At 43.2% G+C, this 15,198-nt stretch overlaps 1 protein-coding gene across 2 annotated transcripts in view; it reads left to right on the top strand.

Annotated features, from left to right (window-relative positions):
- Positions 1–15,198, top strand: part of LOC147081234 (uncharacterized) — a 77,572-nt gene that overhangs the window by 19,955 nt on the left and 42,419 nt on the right. Inside the window, exons 2-4 of one of the 2 annotated variants that reach the window (XM_085980861.1) lie at positions 3,332–3,436; positions 3,536–3,635; positions 9,937–10,576. In XM_085980861.1, the coding sequence (XP_085836987.1) occupies positions 3,332–3,436; positions 3,536–3,635; positions 9,937–10,576 (845 nt within the window). The remainder of the gene's footprint in view (positions 1–3,331; positions 3,437–3,535; positions 3,636–9,936; positions 10,577–15,198) is intronic. The other variant, XM_085980862.1, reaches the window with a different exon arrangement.

The raw sequence follows: 15,198 nt of genomic DNA, 5'->3' as shown, positions 1-15,198 counted from the left end.
ATTTAGATAAATATTTGAAGCAGAGGAAGATATGCATGTCTATATGGAGAGAGCAGGGCAGTGAAATTAGATTTGGATTGCTCTAGCAAAGAAACTGTGGACTGGATGACTTCCTTCTGTGTTGTAATCTTCTATGGTTCTAATACAATACCTGAAACAAACATGTCTCAATGTTCAAGGGCACTGTTGATGATTAACCAGGCAGCATGGTTCACCTAATTTAGTGTCGTCAGCAAATTTAGATATACAGCTCTCTAATCCTTCATCCAAGTCACTTTATATAAATATAGTGAAAAGCTGAGGCCCCAGTACACATCCCTGGGGGACGCCACTAGTTATATCTTGCCAATTAGAGTACGTACCCACTAATCCTACTCTATCTCCTACCTCCTTACCAATCTCCTGTCCAAGCCAATAAATTGCCTCCAATTCCGTGCGCTCACATTTTTGTTAACCATCTCTTATGTGGAACCTTGTTGAATGCCTTCTGGAAGTCCATATAAATAACATCCATAGACTCCCTTATCTACCACGTTAGTTACCTCCAAAATATTTAACTAAATTAGTTAGACATGATTTGCCCTTTACAAATCTATGCTGGCTCTCTCTAATTTGCTCATATTTTTCCAAATGCTCAGTCACTCTGTCTCTAGTATCAGTAACTTCCCCACAACTGACATGGGACTAATTGGCCTATAATTTCCTAGTTTATCTCTCCTACCCTTCTTAAATAATGGAGTGACATTGGCAGTTTTCCAATCCAAGGGGACAATTTCTGAATCGAGAGTTTTGGAAGATCATGAGTAACGCATCAACAATCTCCTCACCGACGTCTTTTAATACCCTGGGTTGGAAACCATCGTGTTCTGGAGATTTTTCTTTCTTTAATCTCATTAGTTTCTCCATCACCAATTTTTTACTTGTATTTAATCTAGTTCGTTCCTCCCCTTGATTTATTTTTAGTTTTCCTTTTATCTCTGATATTTTATCCACAGTCTCTACTGTGAAGACTGATACAAAGTGGCTATTTAGTAAGTTTGCCATTTCCTGATTTCCAATGACAGTATCACCTGTGTCTGTCATTAAGGGGCCCACATTACTCTTAGCCACCCTCTTTCTATTAATACATTTGTAAAAATCTTTAGTGTTGTCCTTTTATATTCTTCAAGCTTTTTCTTGTATTCACTTTTTGCTGCTCTCGCCACTTTCTTTGTATCCCTTTACTGTTCTTTATATCTCTCCCAGTCCGTGGAATCTCTAATGTTCTTTGCCTTCGTATAAGGCCCTTACTTTTAGGCTTATACTAGCTCTCACTTGTTGACCAAAGTTGTTTAATTACACACGTAGACCTTTCACTGGAGGCTGGGGTTCCTCCCACTCTGCTCCAGATAACACTGGAAGCCAATACCTCAACTGGTAGGGTGGTCCTAGCTGGACAAGCAGCTCTGCCAAGCTGGGAGGCATTATCTGGTTAAACTTTAGCAGTATCCTTCTGTACACTTGTGGGGTGGCACCCAAGTCTCAACAGTGCCAAACTGCACCTAAGCTCTTTGGATTTGGCTAGGTGAATGTGTCCCTATGAGAAGACAAGACAATGTGCATTCCATATTGGACAAACAGAAACCCAACTGACGGGTTATAGATTTCTCAGTGGTTTGATTTGGAAACTCTTGAACATGGTGATGGGTTTCTGCATGTTACAGATACTTGACTCTCACCAAAGAAAAGGTAGTTTCACTTCGCGTTCAGGTTGAAGATGAGAATGGTGTCTTTGTTTGATTGACAGGTCAACTACATATTTGTAGATCAATGTGGAAACACCCTTATTGCATTTGGAACATGTTCACAACAGTTACACAAAAGGAAGAAAAGTACCAGTGACAGGAGCTTTTTTAAAGTGTAATTTTGTGTACTTCAGTAAGATTATGAAAGCAGCCCAACATCTTTGATACTGGCCGCACCTAGCATTAAATACTTTGGTACCCAGATAGCAATAATTTCTTCACTTCATAGTTTTATTTTGGAAGAAAATATATTCCATGTAAAAAATGCTTGAATCTCCAAGCAGCAGTAAGGTAGGTAGAACAGTCTGAGGGATAAAACACAGTCACATTTGGAAAATGTAACCTTGTTCCTTCATCCACATTATCCAATACAACTGGATTTTGATTGGTTATATACTGTTTCTCACAGAATACTCTAACTTTTTAAAAATTTATTAATAATAACGAATAGGAAATACAAATGGTTGTAAACAGCTAGTCAGTAAAAATGTCAATGCCACTCGGTGCTTTAGGCTTTAGTTTTGACCAGTAGATTTAAATTGTGGCGTGTGCTGCAAGTGGGTGTCAACAGTGTTCAATGCAGTGCAGTTTTGCCATTTCAACATAAGAATTACCACTACAGCTGGTTAATACTCCAACCAAATTGGTGTATGTGTGTAATAAATATTTATTAGTTGATCTCTCATGACATTGCCTATAGATGAAAAAAAATTTCCCTCTTGTAATTGTGTCTGCTAGTCTCCAAACCTTTTTGTCTTTCTGTTTATTTGTCTTTGCTCTTTGTGAAACGGAAGCAAAAAATAATTGTAGCTATCTTGTGTGTTCTTACAGGAATCCAATTAGTTCATGCTAACCATTTTAGCACCATGGACAAAACAGCCTTAAAGGCTTACTATAGTGTTACATTCAATACAGTTTTACAGTTGCATAGCTATAAGTTTTAATAAAATAGATAAGTCTCTATTTAGATAAAATGGTCATCTGAACCTCTAATACAGTTTTCCCAATTGCCTTTTAATGTATGATATCTTAACATGATACCTTTATTTGGTGTATGGTAGTACATACTGGGTAAAGGATGACCATTCACGGGTTCTGTATGGCTCATGTATGTCTTTCTTATTATTGCTTTGTCTTAACTGAAGATTTAATTTGAAAGCCTAAGCTGCAATGGTAATGGCAAAACCAATTTTAATTTCCTAACCCTGCTAATTGTCATAGTGGCTGTACAAATGTTGTAAATTTCCTAAATGAAGTATTTTGCCATGCGCAAATAGCTTGAAGCTCCCTTATGATTATGCATACTGGTATTGTCTATTGGGGTCTACATACTTCTATTGCTTCTAAGTAGTAATACTTCAAGTTTACATTGTGTAAAGAAAATTGTAATAATTGGTATAACAAAGTTTAAAAGTACGTGAATAGCACAAGACTTAATATGGATTACACCATTGCATCCATCGAGTAGGAATTCAGATCGTGTTGCAATGCCTCAATATTGACAAATTTTGATTTTAAAAAAATGATGTATGTATTTTTGTTCCCAGTGCCAAGGATGATATTGACATTGATGCATTAGCAGCAGAGATTGAAGGAGCAGGAGCTCCCAAACCTAAAGCTGGAGGCAAAAAGAAGAAAAAGAAAGAAATTGAGTAAATATTCATTTGGATTTTCATTTGGGCTTGGATTTGTTATGGTCGTTTTTACCTATGTACAAAATGGTTGATTTTCTGCTTGTTCTCAAATTTCAGGGAAGATGATATACTAAAAGAACTTGAAGAGCTTTCTATAGAGAACCAAGGAACAAAGGATCAGAAGGAAGCAGCTAAATCTTCAGCAGCAAAAGTAAAGGTTTAGCTTTCCAATTTTACTGTTTTGATCTAAATATTTCCAGAATCCTAATTCTTTCAACTTTTACCTTGGAGTAAAGAGTTATTCAAACAAATTGTGTGACTAAGCTGCACTGCTCTAGAAAAATGACATTTTGTACGTTGCCTGAGCTGAGTTTCCGATCCCATATCCTGCATATCACACAGATCACTTGCTTCCTCCTCCATAGCATCATCTGTCTCTGCCCCAGTCTCAGCTTATTTGCTGCGAAAACCCTCAACCATGCTTTTGTTACCTCCAGACTCGACTATTCCAATGCTCTCCTGGCCAGCCTCCAATATTCCACCCGCCATGAACTTGAGCTCATCCAAAACTCATATTCTAATGCACACCAAGTCTCACCCATCCATCACTCTGCTTGCTGACCTACATTGGCGTCCGGTCTGGCAACATCACTTATTTTTAAGTTCTAATCTTCATGTTCAAATCCCTCCATGGCTATGCCCCTCCCTACCTCTGTAACCTCTTCCAGCCTTACAACCCTCCCAAGAACTCTGCATTCCTCCAACTTTGGTCTCTTCTCTTCCCTCCCTCCCGTCCCCCCCTTCCCTCCCTCCCCTGTTAGATCTGTGATTCTTTAAATAGGATGTTTCCCCAAGAACTACACAGAGGCTGTAACTTAACAATCAACAGGTGTTTACTAGAGTAGAGTAGTCTCACGACTGAAGTACAGCAGCCTGCTCCGGCTTTATATACAGGTGTGGTTACTGCTGGTACTACAGTATACAGGAGCTGTAAAACAGTTCTCTCTTAAAGGTACATACACAACAATTCCTCCCCTTTTAGATTAACAGTACCATAACATTCATTTAACAATTAACATTTTTAACATGCAACACTAACTGAAAATAGTCCATTTATAAATTCAGTCTTTGGGGCGGCTTCCTGATCCTTTCTGGATAGCGCCTTCCCTGAGATTCTTGTTCTTGGTGCGGAGGCGATTCTGGCCCCCTTTTGTCGGTTAGTTAATCAGTTTCCACTGCTACTGTTTCTGAGGTAGATGCTACCGGTATGTCGGGTTCATCGCCAGGGACGCGAGACATGGGGTTGACTCGTTCCTGTGACGCTAAGATCTGGTCGACGTGGCGTCTCACAACGTTCTCCCCGACATCCACTGTGTACATTAATGGCCCCTGCCGTGTGCATATCGTTCCGGGTTGCCATTTCTCTGTTCGGTAGTCACTGGCCAAGACTGGTTGTCCTACATTGAAGCTCCTTGTCGGCTTCTCATTGATGTGCTGGAATTGTTTATCCTCAACATTTCTTCGCACATTTGGTCTGAGCAAATCCAGACGAGATCTCAACCTTCGGTTAAAGAACATCATGGCCGGGGTCTGGTTGGTAACTGCATGTGTCGCATTTCTGTAGGCTAACAGGAAATTGTCCACCTTATGCTGTAGTGGAATTTCATCATCGCACATGGCCTTTATCGCCTTTTTAAAGGTTTGTACGAACCTCTCAGCCAATCCATTTGTGGCTGGATGATACGGGGCGGATGCGTAATGCCTTACCCCATTCCTTCTCATAAATTTCCGAAACTCTTCGGACACAAACTGTGGTCCATTATCAGAGCAAATCTGCTCTGGCAAGCCGTTCCTGGCAAATATGGTCCGTAGGACTGCAATCGTTTTCTCTGTAGTGGTTGAGGACATTTTTATCACCTCAGGCCATTTCGAGTGCGCATCCACTGCTGTTAAGAACATGGAGTCCATGAATGGACCAGCAAAATCAATATGCACCCGTTGCCATGGAGAGGAGGGCTACTCCCATGGGTGTAGAGGGGCATGTGGTGGTGCATTTTGGACCTTCTGGCATCCTGAGCAGCTCTTTGTCAGGTCCTCGATTTGCTGATCAATCCCCAGCCACCACACACAAGCCCTAGCAAGGCTTTTCATTTTCACCCCTCCCAGATGACCTTCGTGAAGCTCATTGAGCACTCTCTCCCTTAACTTGGGTGGAATTACCACTCGGGAACCACACATCACTGTCCCCTGGCATACTGACAGCTGTTCTCTTCTGGATGAGAATGCTGGCAACAGTGAGTCGCCATGTGTTGGCCATCCCCTCACCGTCAAATCATATACCCGAGACAGTGTCGGATCATTGCAGGTCTCCTTCTCCGCGTTAGTTACTGGCAATCGTTCAATTATTGACGAATAAAATATCTCGATAGGGTCCACTGCTGGTGCTTCCTCCACAGTAGGCAGTGGCAAGCGTGATAGCCCATCAGCGTTTCCATGCTGTTTCGTGCCTTTACATTCTATTTCATATTGGTTCGCCCCTAGAAAAAGGGACCATCTTTGTAACCGTTGTGCAGTCGTCACCGGAACGCCCTTTGGATTAAAGATGGAGACAAGTGGTTGGTGGTCAGTCAGCAAGGTGAACTTCTGCCCATGCAGATAGTGGTTGAATTTTTTTACTCCCCATATTAGGCTGAGGGCCTCCCTGTCGATCTGGGCGTAGTTGCGCTCGGCTGAGGTTAGTGACCGAGACGCAAAGGCTACTGGCCTCTCCAACCCGTCTGGGAATTTGTGCGACAGCACCGCTCCAATACCATAGGGTGATGCATCACATGCCAACCGAATTGGTAATGCTGGGTTGAAATGGGCCAACACCTCTTTTGATGTGATCAATTCTTTGCACTTCTGGAAAGCTCATTTACATTCGTCATTCCACTTCCATGGTACCCCCGTTTGCAGTAGGGTATTCAGTGGGTGCAGTACTGTAGACAGATTTGGTAAGAACTTATGGTAGCAGTTTACCAGCCCGACGAACGACCTCAGTTGTGACACATTTTCCGGTGCTGGAGCCTTGACTACTGCCTCAATCTTTTCAGGAGACTTATGTAACCCTTCTTCATCAATAATGTGGCCACAATACGAGATCTGCTTCTGGAAAAACTCGCACTTGTGGCGATTAGCTCGTAGCCCATATTCCTTTAATCTAGTGAGCACCTCCAGGTTGGCGAGGTGATCACTGTCATTTTTGCCCGTGACCAGGATGTCGTCCAAATAACACTCGGTCCCTGGAATCCCTTGCAGGACTTGATCCATTGCCCTTTTCCAAATAGCCGGAGCCGATGCTACCCTGAACACCAGTCGGTTGTATTGATGGAGACCTTTATGAGTGTTGATCGTGAGGTATTGTTTCGAGGCTTCTTCTACCTCCATTTGCAAGTACGCCTGGGCCAGATCAATTTTGGTGAAGCGTTTACCTCCAGCTAGCGAGGCGAAAATATCCTCAATCCGTGGAAGCGGATATCGTACCGTGTGAAGGACTGGGTTCACTGTCACCTTAAAATCCCCACAGATGCGGACCTTCTTTGGTTCCCCAGGCGTATTACTCAACGACCTCTTCATTACAGGGACGATGGGTGTAGCCCACTCGCTCCAGTCTACTTTGGACAGTACTCCTGAAAGTTCCAACCCTTCCAGCTCTGCTTCAATGGCTGGTCGGATCGCATAAGGCACCGGTCTGGCCTAAAAAAAAAACAAACACACTTTGGACTTGCATTTTCCTCTATTTTAATCGTTGCTGTTATGCCTTTTAGTGTTCCGAGTCCCTCCTGGAACACTTCTTGTGCGTCAGTTAGCATTTTTGACAGTCGTCCAGGTGTGGCGGCGTCATCCTTTTTGGCCTCAACCTTCAGTGCCTGTATGGAATGCCAATCTAATTGTATCTTCCGGATCCATTCACGTCCTAGTAGTGGTGGTCCTCCATCTGGCAATACATATAGGTCCATTTTAGGTATTTCCTGGCCTTTGTATATCACTTTCACCCTTATTTTTCCTTTGGGGTAGACTTTATGCCCCGTGTACATCTTCAAGACAATCTCTGTAGCTTTCAAGGGTATATGTGGAAATAGCTGCTTGTAGTCCCTTTGGGTTAGGGCTGATCCAGTGTCCAATTCCATTTTCACTTGGACTCTGTCTATCTTGAGTGTGACCCAGATAGTCTGGTGATCCTCCATTTTGGTTACCTTATGTAGTTTCAGACAACCCAGCTCCTTGCTTCCGGAGTCTGTATCATTTCCCTGTTCGTTTGAACTACTGTCCATCACCTTATGTACCTTTTTGTACTTCTCCTGTGGAGATTTCTTGCTGTTGGTTTTCTTCCCTGACCTGCAGACTCTTGCTATGTGTCCTGTTTTTCCACACTGTCTGCACACTTGGTCCTTGAACCAACAATCTTTCTGATCATGTGTTGTTAGACCCAAAACGTCAACTCAAATTTCTCTCCATGGATGTTGCCTGACCTGCTGAGTTTTTCCAGCATTTTCTGTTGTTATTTCAGTGATAACACTTCCCTGCTCCATATGACATTTCATTGGTGCCATATTCTTGCGGTCTCCGTTGTATCTCTGCAGCGCCCCGTGCGGCTGCTTCGTGTGATACTGCCATGCTGAAAGCCTTGTCCAGCGTAAGATCCTTTTCTGATAAAAGCCGTTTCTGGGTTCCTTCACTTTGAAGCCCACACACAAACTTGTTCCTTAACGTATCTGATAGTCCCGCTCCAAACTGGCAGTGTTTCGATAACTTGCGCAGTTCCGTTAAGTACTCAGCATTACTTTCGTCTTTATGCTGGTTCCTTTTGTGGAACTTAAATCGTTCTGCTCAGCAGCGGTGTGGGGTTTAAGTGGTCCTGTAGGATTTCTACTATGCTTTCGAAATTCTTATTCACAGGCTTCTCTTGGGTTATTAGGTTTTGCAGTAACCCATAAGTTTTTGCACCCATGGAATTTAACAAAAGCAGTGCTTTCCAAGCATCTGGCACTTCATTCGCCCTGCAGTACACCTCAATACGTTCCACATATGTCGCCCAATCTTCGACTTCATTGTCGAACGTAGAGATATTGCCACTCTTCGGCATCCCTGGGTGTGATTTAACTGTCAAATATGGCGTCTCCCGCGCTTTCCCTTCTTCTCCGCTGGCACAAAATGGCGTCTCCCGCGCTCCCTTCTCCTCCCCGCAGACACTGTTCAGCCCTTGAGCCCTGGCTGTGCTCTACCCTCTCTCCGTTTTGTTTTTCCTCGACGCCGCTCGGTTTTCAACCCCCGGCTGCGCCCTGTGCGCTTCACCCTCTATCTTACCCCGTCGACGCTGCTCGGCTTTTTCTCTGCCGTCGGTCGGCTCCAGCCGCCGCTGTCCGGGAAGGGTCTGTGCTGTACGTGTCGTCAGTCTGTTGCTGCTCGTCGTGGCTGGGGAACCAAGCCCGGCTCTCCACAGCCTCCCCTGCGATGTTCACTCTCTGCCGGACGACTGGGCGGTTGCTCGTGGTCGACGCCCGTGCTTCTGGCCTCGACTTTCTTCCACCGCCCTCCCGGAGCGAATCCTCGAAGGGAAATGCAGAGTTGCAGGTAGATTCGAATCGACACTCGTCGCCACTGTTAGATCCGTGATTCTTTAAATAGGATGTTTCCCCAAGAACTACACGGAGGCTGTAACTTAACAATCAACAGGTGTTTACTAGAGTAGAGTAGTCTCACGACTGAAGTACAGCAGCCTGCTCCGGCTTTATATACAGGTGTGGTTACTGCTGGTACTACAGTATACAGGAGCAAAAAAGTTCTCTCTTAAAGGTACATACACAACACCCCCCTCCCGTCCCTTCCCTCCCTCCCTCCCGTCCCCTCCCTCACTCCCTGCCCCTCTCCCCCCCTCCCCCTCCCTGCCTTGCCCTCCCTGCCTCTCCCCCTCCCCCGCCCGCGCGGCCCCTCCCCAGCCCCTCGCGGCCCCTCGCAGCCTGCCCCTCGCGACCCCTCTCTCCCCCTCCCTCCCTGGCCTGCCCCCCTCCCCCTCCCTCCCCCGCCCCCCTCACCCCCTCCCTCCCTCCCTCCCTCCCCGGCTCCGCCCCCTCCCTCCCCGGCCCCGCTCTTCCCTCCCCCCCCCTCTCCCTCTCGCCCCCCCCCCCTCCTTCCTCTCGCCCCCCCCTCCTTCCTCTCGCCCCCCCCCCCCCTCCTTCCTTCCTTCCTGTCCTAGCAAGGTGAGTTTAGTTTCTATATAGCTTAAAAAATGTTTCTTTTTTAACTATTTTGATTTGCAAACTGCACTCTAGGTAAAGTAATGAATCTTCCTTATACGCTGAACTCCAGTTTAAAAAAAAAAAAAAAAGATTTCACATTTAAAACTTCTGCCATCCCAGCGTTTGGCCCCTGCAGTTCAATCAAATGAGTTAAGTCAGAGAGCTGAGCAGAGTTTGCAATTTCCCTTCTTGCAGTAGAATAATTGTGATTTTATTCAAACTATTTAAAAATTAAAATAGGAAGAAGAAAAAGATAATGAATCTGAACCAGTCAATAAAAAGCAAGATAGGAAGAAAAAGAATCTGAAAGCTGAAAAACCTAGTTTTGAAGATGATGAAATGGAAGATGAAGAGTTTGGGCTACCAAAAGCCGAAGGTCAGAAGCAAAAATCTGACCAATCTGATGATGATGAATCGGGTGAGAAGGTTAAGGAGAAGAACCAGAGACTTCTGCAAAAGCTAGAGCTTTCCGAAGATGAGGCAGTCGAAACTAAGAATCATCAAGCAAATTCACTCGAAGACAGTGATGAAGAATCTGATGATTTTCCTCAAAACACGAAGGATAAGAAAAATAGAAAAGGTAATCAGTCCAAGAAAGGTGAAAGTGATGATGAGGTTGAAGGAGATTCCACATTCAAACTAAAAACAGCTGCACAAAAGAAAGCGGAAAAGAAAGAAAGAGAGCGCAAGAAGCGTGAGGAGGAAAAAGCTAAAGTTCGTAAGCAGAAAGAAAAGGATGACTCTGAGCGACACAAAAAGGAGCAGGAAGCTAAACCTCAGAAAGATGAAACTGAATCTGCTTCTAAAGAAGAATCTGAGAAAACAGATGTTAGTCCAACTACTGAAGTTAAAAGCGTTGAGGATACTGCAGTTGCTGAAGGTAGGTTTTTTTAATGGCTGATTGATAACTAGTCACAAATAGAACAGAAGGTTGTTGAATCTTTTGTATTTTAATTCAGACTATGCTATTGTCTTAAGGTATTCAATTTGAAATGTGCCATATTCTGTTACCAGGATCTGCATTGAACGCCAAGTGTGTATGACATTTCATGGTATCAAACTGTATTTTTAAATTAAAACTAGTCAATCTTTTGTGTTATTGCACACAGTAAGTTGAAGAATGTGGTCATTCTTGCCTGTCTCTGTCTTCAGGCTGCTGATTCTCTCTATACTTTATTTTCTTCTATTTCTTGCTTTCCCTTTGCCATTTCTTTCCCCGTAATATTTGTATTTGCTTCTTTGTCCTCTACTTTTCTCTCTGCCTTTTCCTTTTCTCCTTTTCTTTTGACTCCGAGGTTGTGGGTGGTATGGCATGTTGTGGTGGGAAAGGGGCCACCAACAGCTGCACACGACATTTGGGGTGGGGATTGGAGGGAATTTTTAGTTCCTTTCCCATCCCCTCCCCCCAATTACTCAGCTTAGAGCCTAGATGGCTGAAGGCACAGCTTCCAATGGTTTGGTGCAGGGAGTGTTTGATGTACAAAAGTCCAGAGTTGGACAAACGCAAAGTTCTTGGGAGGGTTATAGGGCTGGAGGAGGTTACAGAGCTAGGGAAGGCCGAAGTCATTGAGGGGCCCCTGGTGGTGATGGTGGATTTGAACCCCAGCTAAACAGGTGACTGGTTCCCAGGCCTTTGACTATGTTCCTATTAAGTGCACCATTAAGAGGAGTGCAAGAATGGCTCAAGTTGATGAGTTTTGTTTGATTTTTCTATTGTCTCTGCTTCTCTGTGGGGAAGTATTAGCCCTATGCTCTGTGTTATATGATTTAGAAAGCATCATGTGAAGAATCATGGCTGTGACACTGCATTACCACCTGCAGCATCTTCAGTTTATCAACACATAAAACTTTGAAAGCAGTTGTCTTTTTTTTTGACCAGGCAAACTTTTCCATTTATATAATTTGTATAACATCCCCTGTTCCTGAGTCTCCCTGAGTCATGACAGTATCTGTGGTGGGGAGACTAGATGTACAACCAATGACTGAGTGTCACTGAAACCAGCAAGTGTGGCCTTGGATGACAACTCCTGCTTTTACTTTCCTTCCCCATTACCCGCAGCAGTATGGCTGAGATCAATAATGCAGCCTGTGGAGCATCGCTGATGTGTGCCTGCACTCTATCAATCTGGTGAAATAAGCTGTCTTGTCTTACCTTTATGTAGCTTATGTGCCAGAAGGGGTACAGGGCACAATTTAAAAATTTGCAGATGACATGAAACTTGGAAGTGTAGTAAACAGTGAGGAAGATAGTAATAGACTTCAAGAGGACATAGCATGCTGGTGGAATGGGCAGACACATGGCAAATGAAATTCAACGCAGAAAAGTGTGAGTGATACATTTTGGTAGGAAGAATGAGGAGAGACAATACATGCTAAATGGTACAATTTTAAAGGGGTGCAAGAAGAGAGAGACCTGGGGTGTTTGTGAACAAATCTTTGAAGGTGGCAGGACAGGTTAACAAAGCAGTTAATCTAGCATGTGGGATCCTGGGCTTTACAAATGGAGGCATAGAGTGCAAAAGCTAGGAAATTATGCTAAACCTATATAAAACACTAGTTCGGCCCCAGCTGGAGTATTGTTTCCAATTCTGGGCACCACACTTTAGGAAGGATGTGAAGGCTTTGGAGAGGGTACAGAGATTTACAAGAATGCTTCCAGGGATGAGGGATAAGAACATAAGAAATAGAAACAGGTGTAGGCCATACCGCCCCGCGACCCTGCTCCACCATTCAAGAAGACCATGGCTGAACTTCTATGTTATCTCCACTTTCCCACCCTATCCCCATATCCCTTGATTCCCTTAGTGCCTAAAAATCTATTGATCTCAGTCTTGAATATATTCATGGACTGAGCATCCACAGATCTCTGGTGTAGAGAATTCCAAAAATTCACAACCCTCTGAGTGAAGACATTTCTCCTCATCTCAGTCCTAAATGCCCGACATCACATCCTGACACTGACACTCAGTTGTAGACTCTCCAGCTGAGGGGAACAGCCTCTCGGCATCTATCCTGTCAAGCCCTCTAAGAATTTTATACATTTCAGTGAGATCACCTCTCATTCTTCTAAACTCCAGCGAATATAGGCCCATTCTATTCAATTTCTCCTCGTACGACAGCCCTCTCATCCCAGGAATCAATCGCGTGAACCTTTGTTGCACCCCCCTAAGGCAAGTATATCCTTCCTTGGGTACGGAGACTAACACTATACAGTACTCCAAGCCCTATATGATTGCAGCAAGACTTCCTTACTCTTGTACTGCAACCCCCTTACAATAAAGACTAACATACCATTTGCCTTCCTAATTACTTGCTGTACCTGCATGTTAATTTTCTGTGATCCGTGTAAAAGGACACTCAAATCCCTCTGAATCCCAACATTTACTCTCCCCTTTTTAAAAAAAAAAAAAAAAAATATTCTGCTTTTCCATTCTTTCTACCAAAGTGGATAATTTCACATTTCCCCACATTATACTCCATCTGCCACCGTCTTGCCCAATCACTTGACCAATTTATATCCCTTTTGAAGCCTCTTTACGTCCTCCTCACAGCTTACTTTCCCACCTAGCTTTGTATCATCAGCAAACTTAGATATATTACATTTAATTCCTTCATCTAAGTCATTGATATAGATTGCAAATAGCTGAAGTCCAAACACTGATCCTTGTGGCACCCCACTAGTTACACCCTGCCATCCTGAAAATGACCCGTTTATTCCTACTCTCTGTTTTCTGTCCGTTAACCAATCCTCAATCCATGCTGATATATTACCCCCAATCCCATGAGCCCTAATCTCTTGTGTGGCACTTATCGAATGCCTCTGAAAATCCAAATATACTATATCCACTGGTTCCCCCTTATCTACCCTGCAAGTTACACTGTCAAAACACAATTTCTCTTTCATAAAAGTGTTTCATAACTCTGCCTAATCATATTGTGATTTTCCAAGTGCCCCGTTACCATGTCCTTAATAGATTCTAGTATTTTCCCTACTACAGATGTCAGGCTAACTGGCCTATAGTTCCCTGTTTTCTCTCTCTCTCTCTCTCTCCTTTCTTGAACAGCAGGATTACATTTGCTACCTTCCAATCCATGGGAGCCATTCTAGAATCTAGGGAACTCGAAGATCAAAACCAATGCATCCATTATCTCTGTAGCCACCTCTTTTAAAGCCCTAGGATGTAGTTCATCAGGTTCAGGGTATTTGTCGGCTTTTAGTCCCATTCATTTCTCCAGTACTTTTTCTTTGCTGATATTAATTACTTTAAGTTCCTCACTTTCATTAGACCCTTGGTCCCCCACAATTTTCACTATGTTCTTTGTGCCTTCTACTGTGAAGACGGACACAAAATATTTGTTTAATGTCTCTGTCATTTCCTTATTCCCCATTATAATTTCTCCTGCTTCTGCCTCTAAGGGACCCATGTTTACTTTCATTAATCTCTTCCTTTATACCTACTTGTAAAATCTCTTGCAATCTGTTTTTATATTTCTTGCTAGTTTACTCTCATTCTGTTTTCTCCCTTTTTATCAATTTCTTGGTCATCCTTTGCTGACTTTTAAAATCCTCCCACTCCTGAGGCTTACTACCCTTTTTAGCAACATTGTAAGCCTCTTCTTTTAATCTTATACTATCCTTAACTTCTCTAGTTAGTCATTGTTCTACCACTTTTCCAGTGGAGTTTTTATTCCTCAAGGGAATTGACTTTGTTTAAATTTAAGACCTTAGTCTTAGACTTAACCACATCACTCTTAAACTTATGATCACTCTTTCTCAGAGGATCCTTACTATGAGATTATTAATTAACTCGGTCTCATTACACAATACTAGACCTAAAATAGCCTGTTCCCTAGTTGGTTCCTCGACTTAGTGTTCTAGAAAACTGCCCCAAATGCATTCCATGAACTCTTCCTCCAAGCTACTTTTGCCAATTTGGTTTGCCCAGTCTATATGAAGATTAAAGTCCCCTAGGATTATTGCATTACCCTTATTACATGCTCCTGTAATTTCCTGATTTATACTCTGTCCAACACCATAATTACTGTTGGGGAGCCTGTACACTACTACCACGAATGTTTGCTGCCTGTTGTTATTTCCCAGCCCAGAAAATCAGGATGTAGAATCAGTATGGGTGGAGCTAAGATCCTTTTCCACTAATTCCTTTATCTCATCCTTTATTATTATCAGGACTACCCCATCTTTTCCATTTTGCCTGTCTTTTCGAAGAGTCCAGTACCCTGGAATATTTAGTTCCCAACCTTGGTCACCTTGTAACCATGTCTCAGTAATGGCTACTAGATCAAACCCATTTACTGTATCTCTATTTGTGCCATTAATTCATCTATCTTGTGACGAATGCTTTGTGCATTCAGATATAGCGCCTTTAATTTTAACTTTTTGCTATTTTCCCCTGATGTGGCCATAGTTGCAAATGCCCTATTACCACTGTTAAACTCTCTGTCCCTTCCTGACACAATCTGCTTGATTTTACCCAAATCACT

This window comes from Somniosus microcephalus, unplaced genomic scaffold, assembly GCF_052327205.1.
Source record: "Somniosus microcephalus isolate GS21.2 unplaced genomic scaffold, FLI_Smic_1.0 scaffold634, whole genome shotgun sequence".
Taxonomy (NCBI): Eukaryota; Metazoa; Chordata; class Chondrichthyes; order Squaliformes; family Somniosidae; genus Somniosus; species Somniosus microcephalus.
This window is presented reverse-complemented; position numbering and strand designations above follow the sequence as displayed.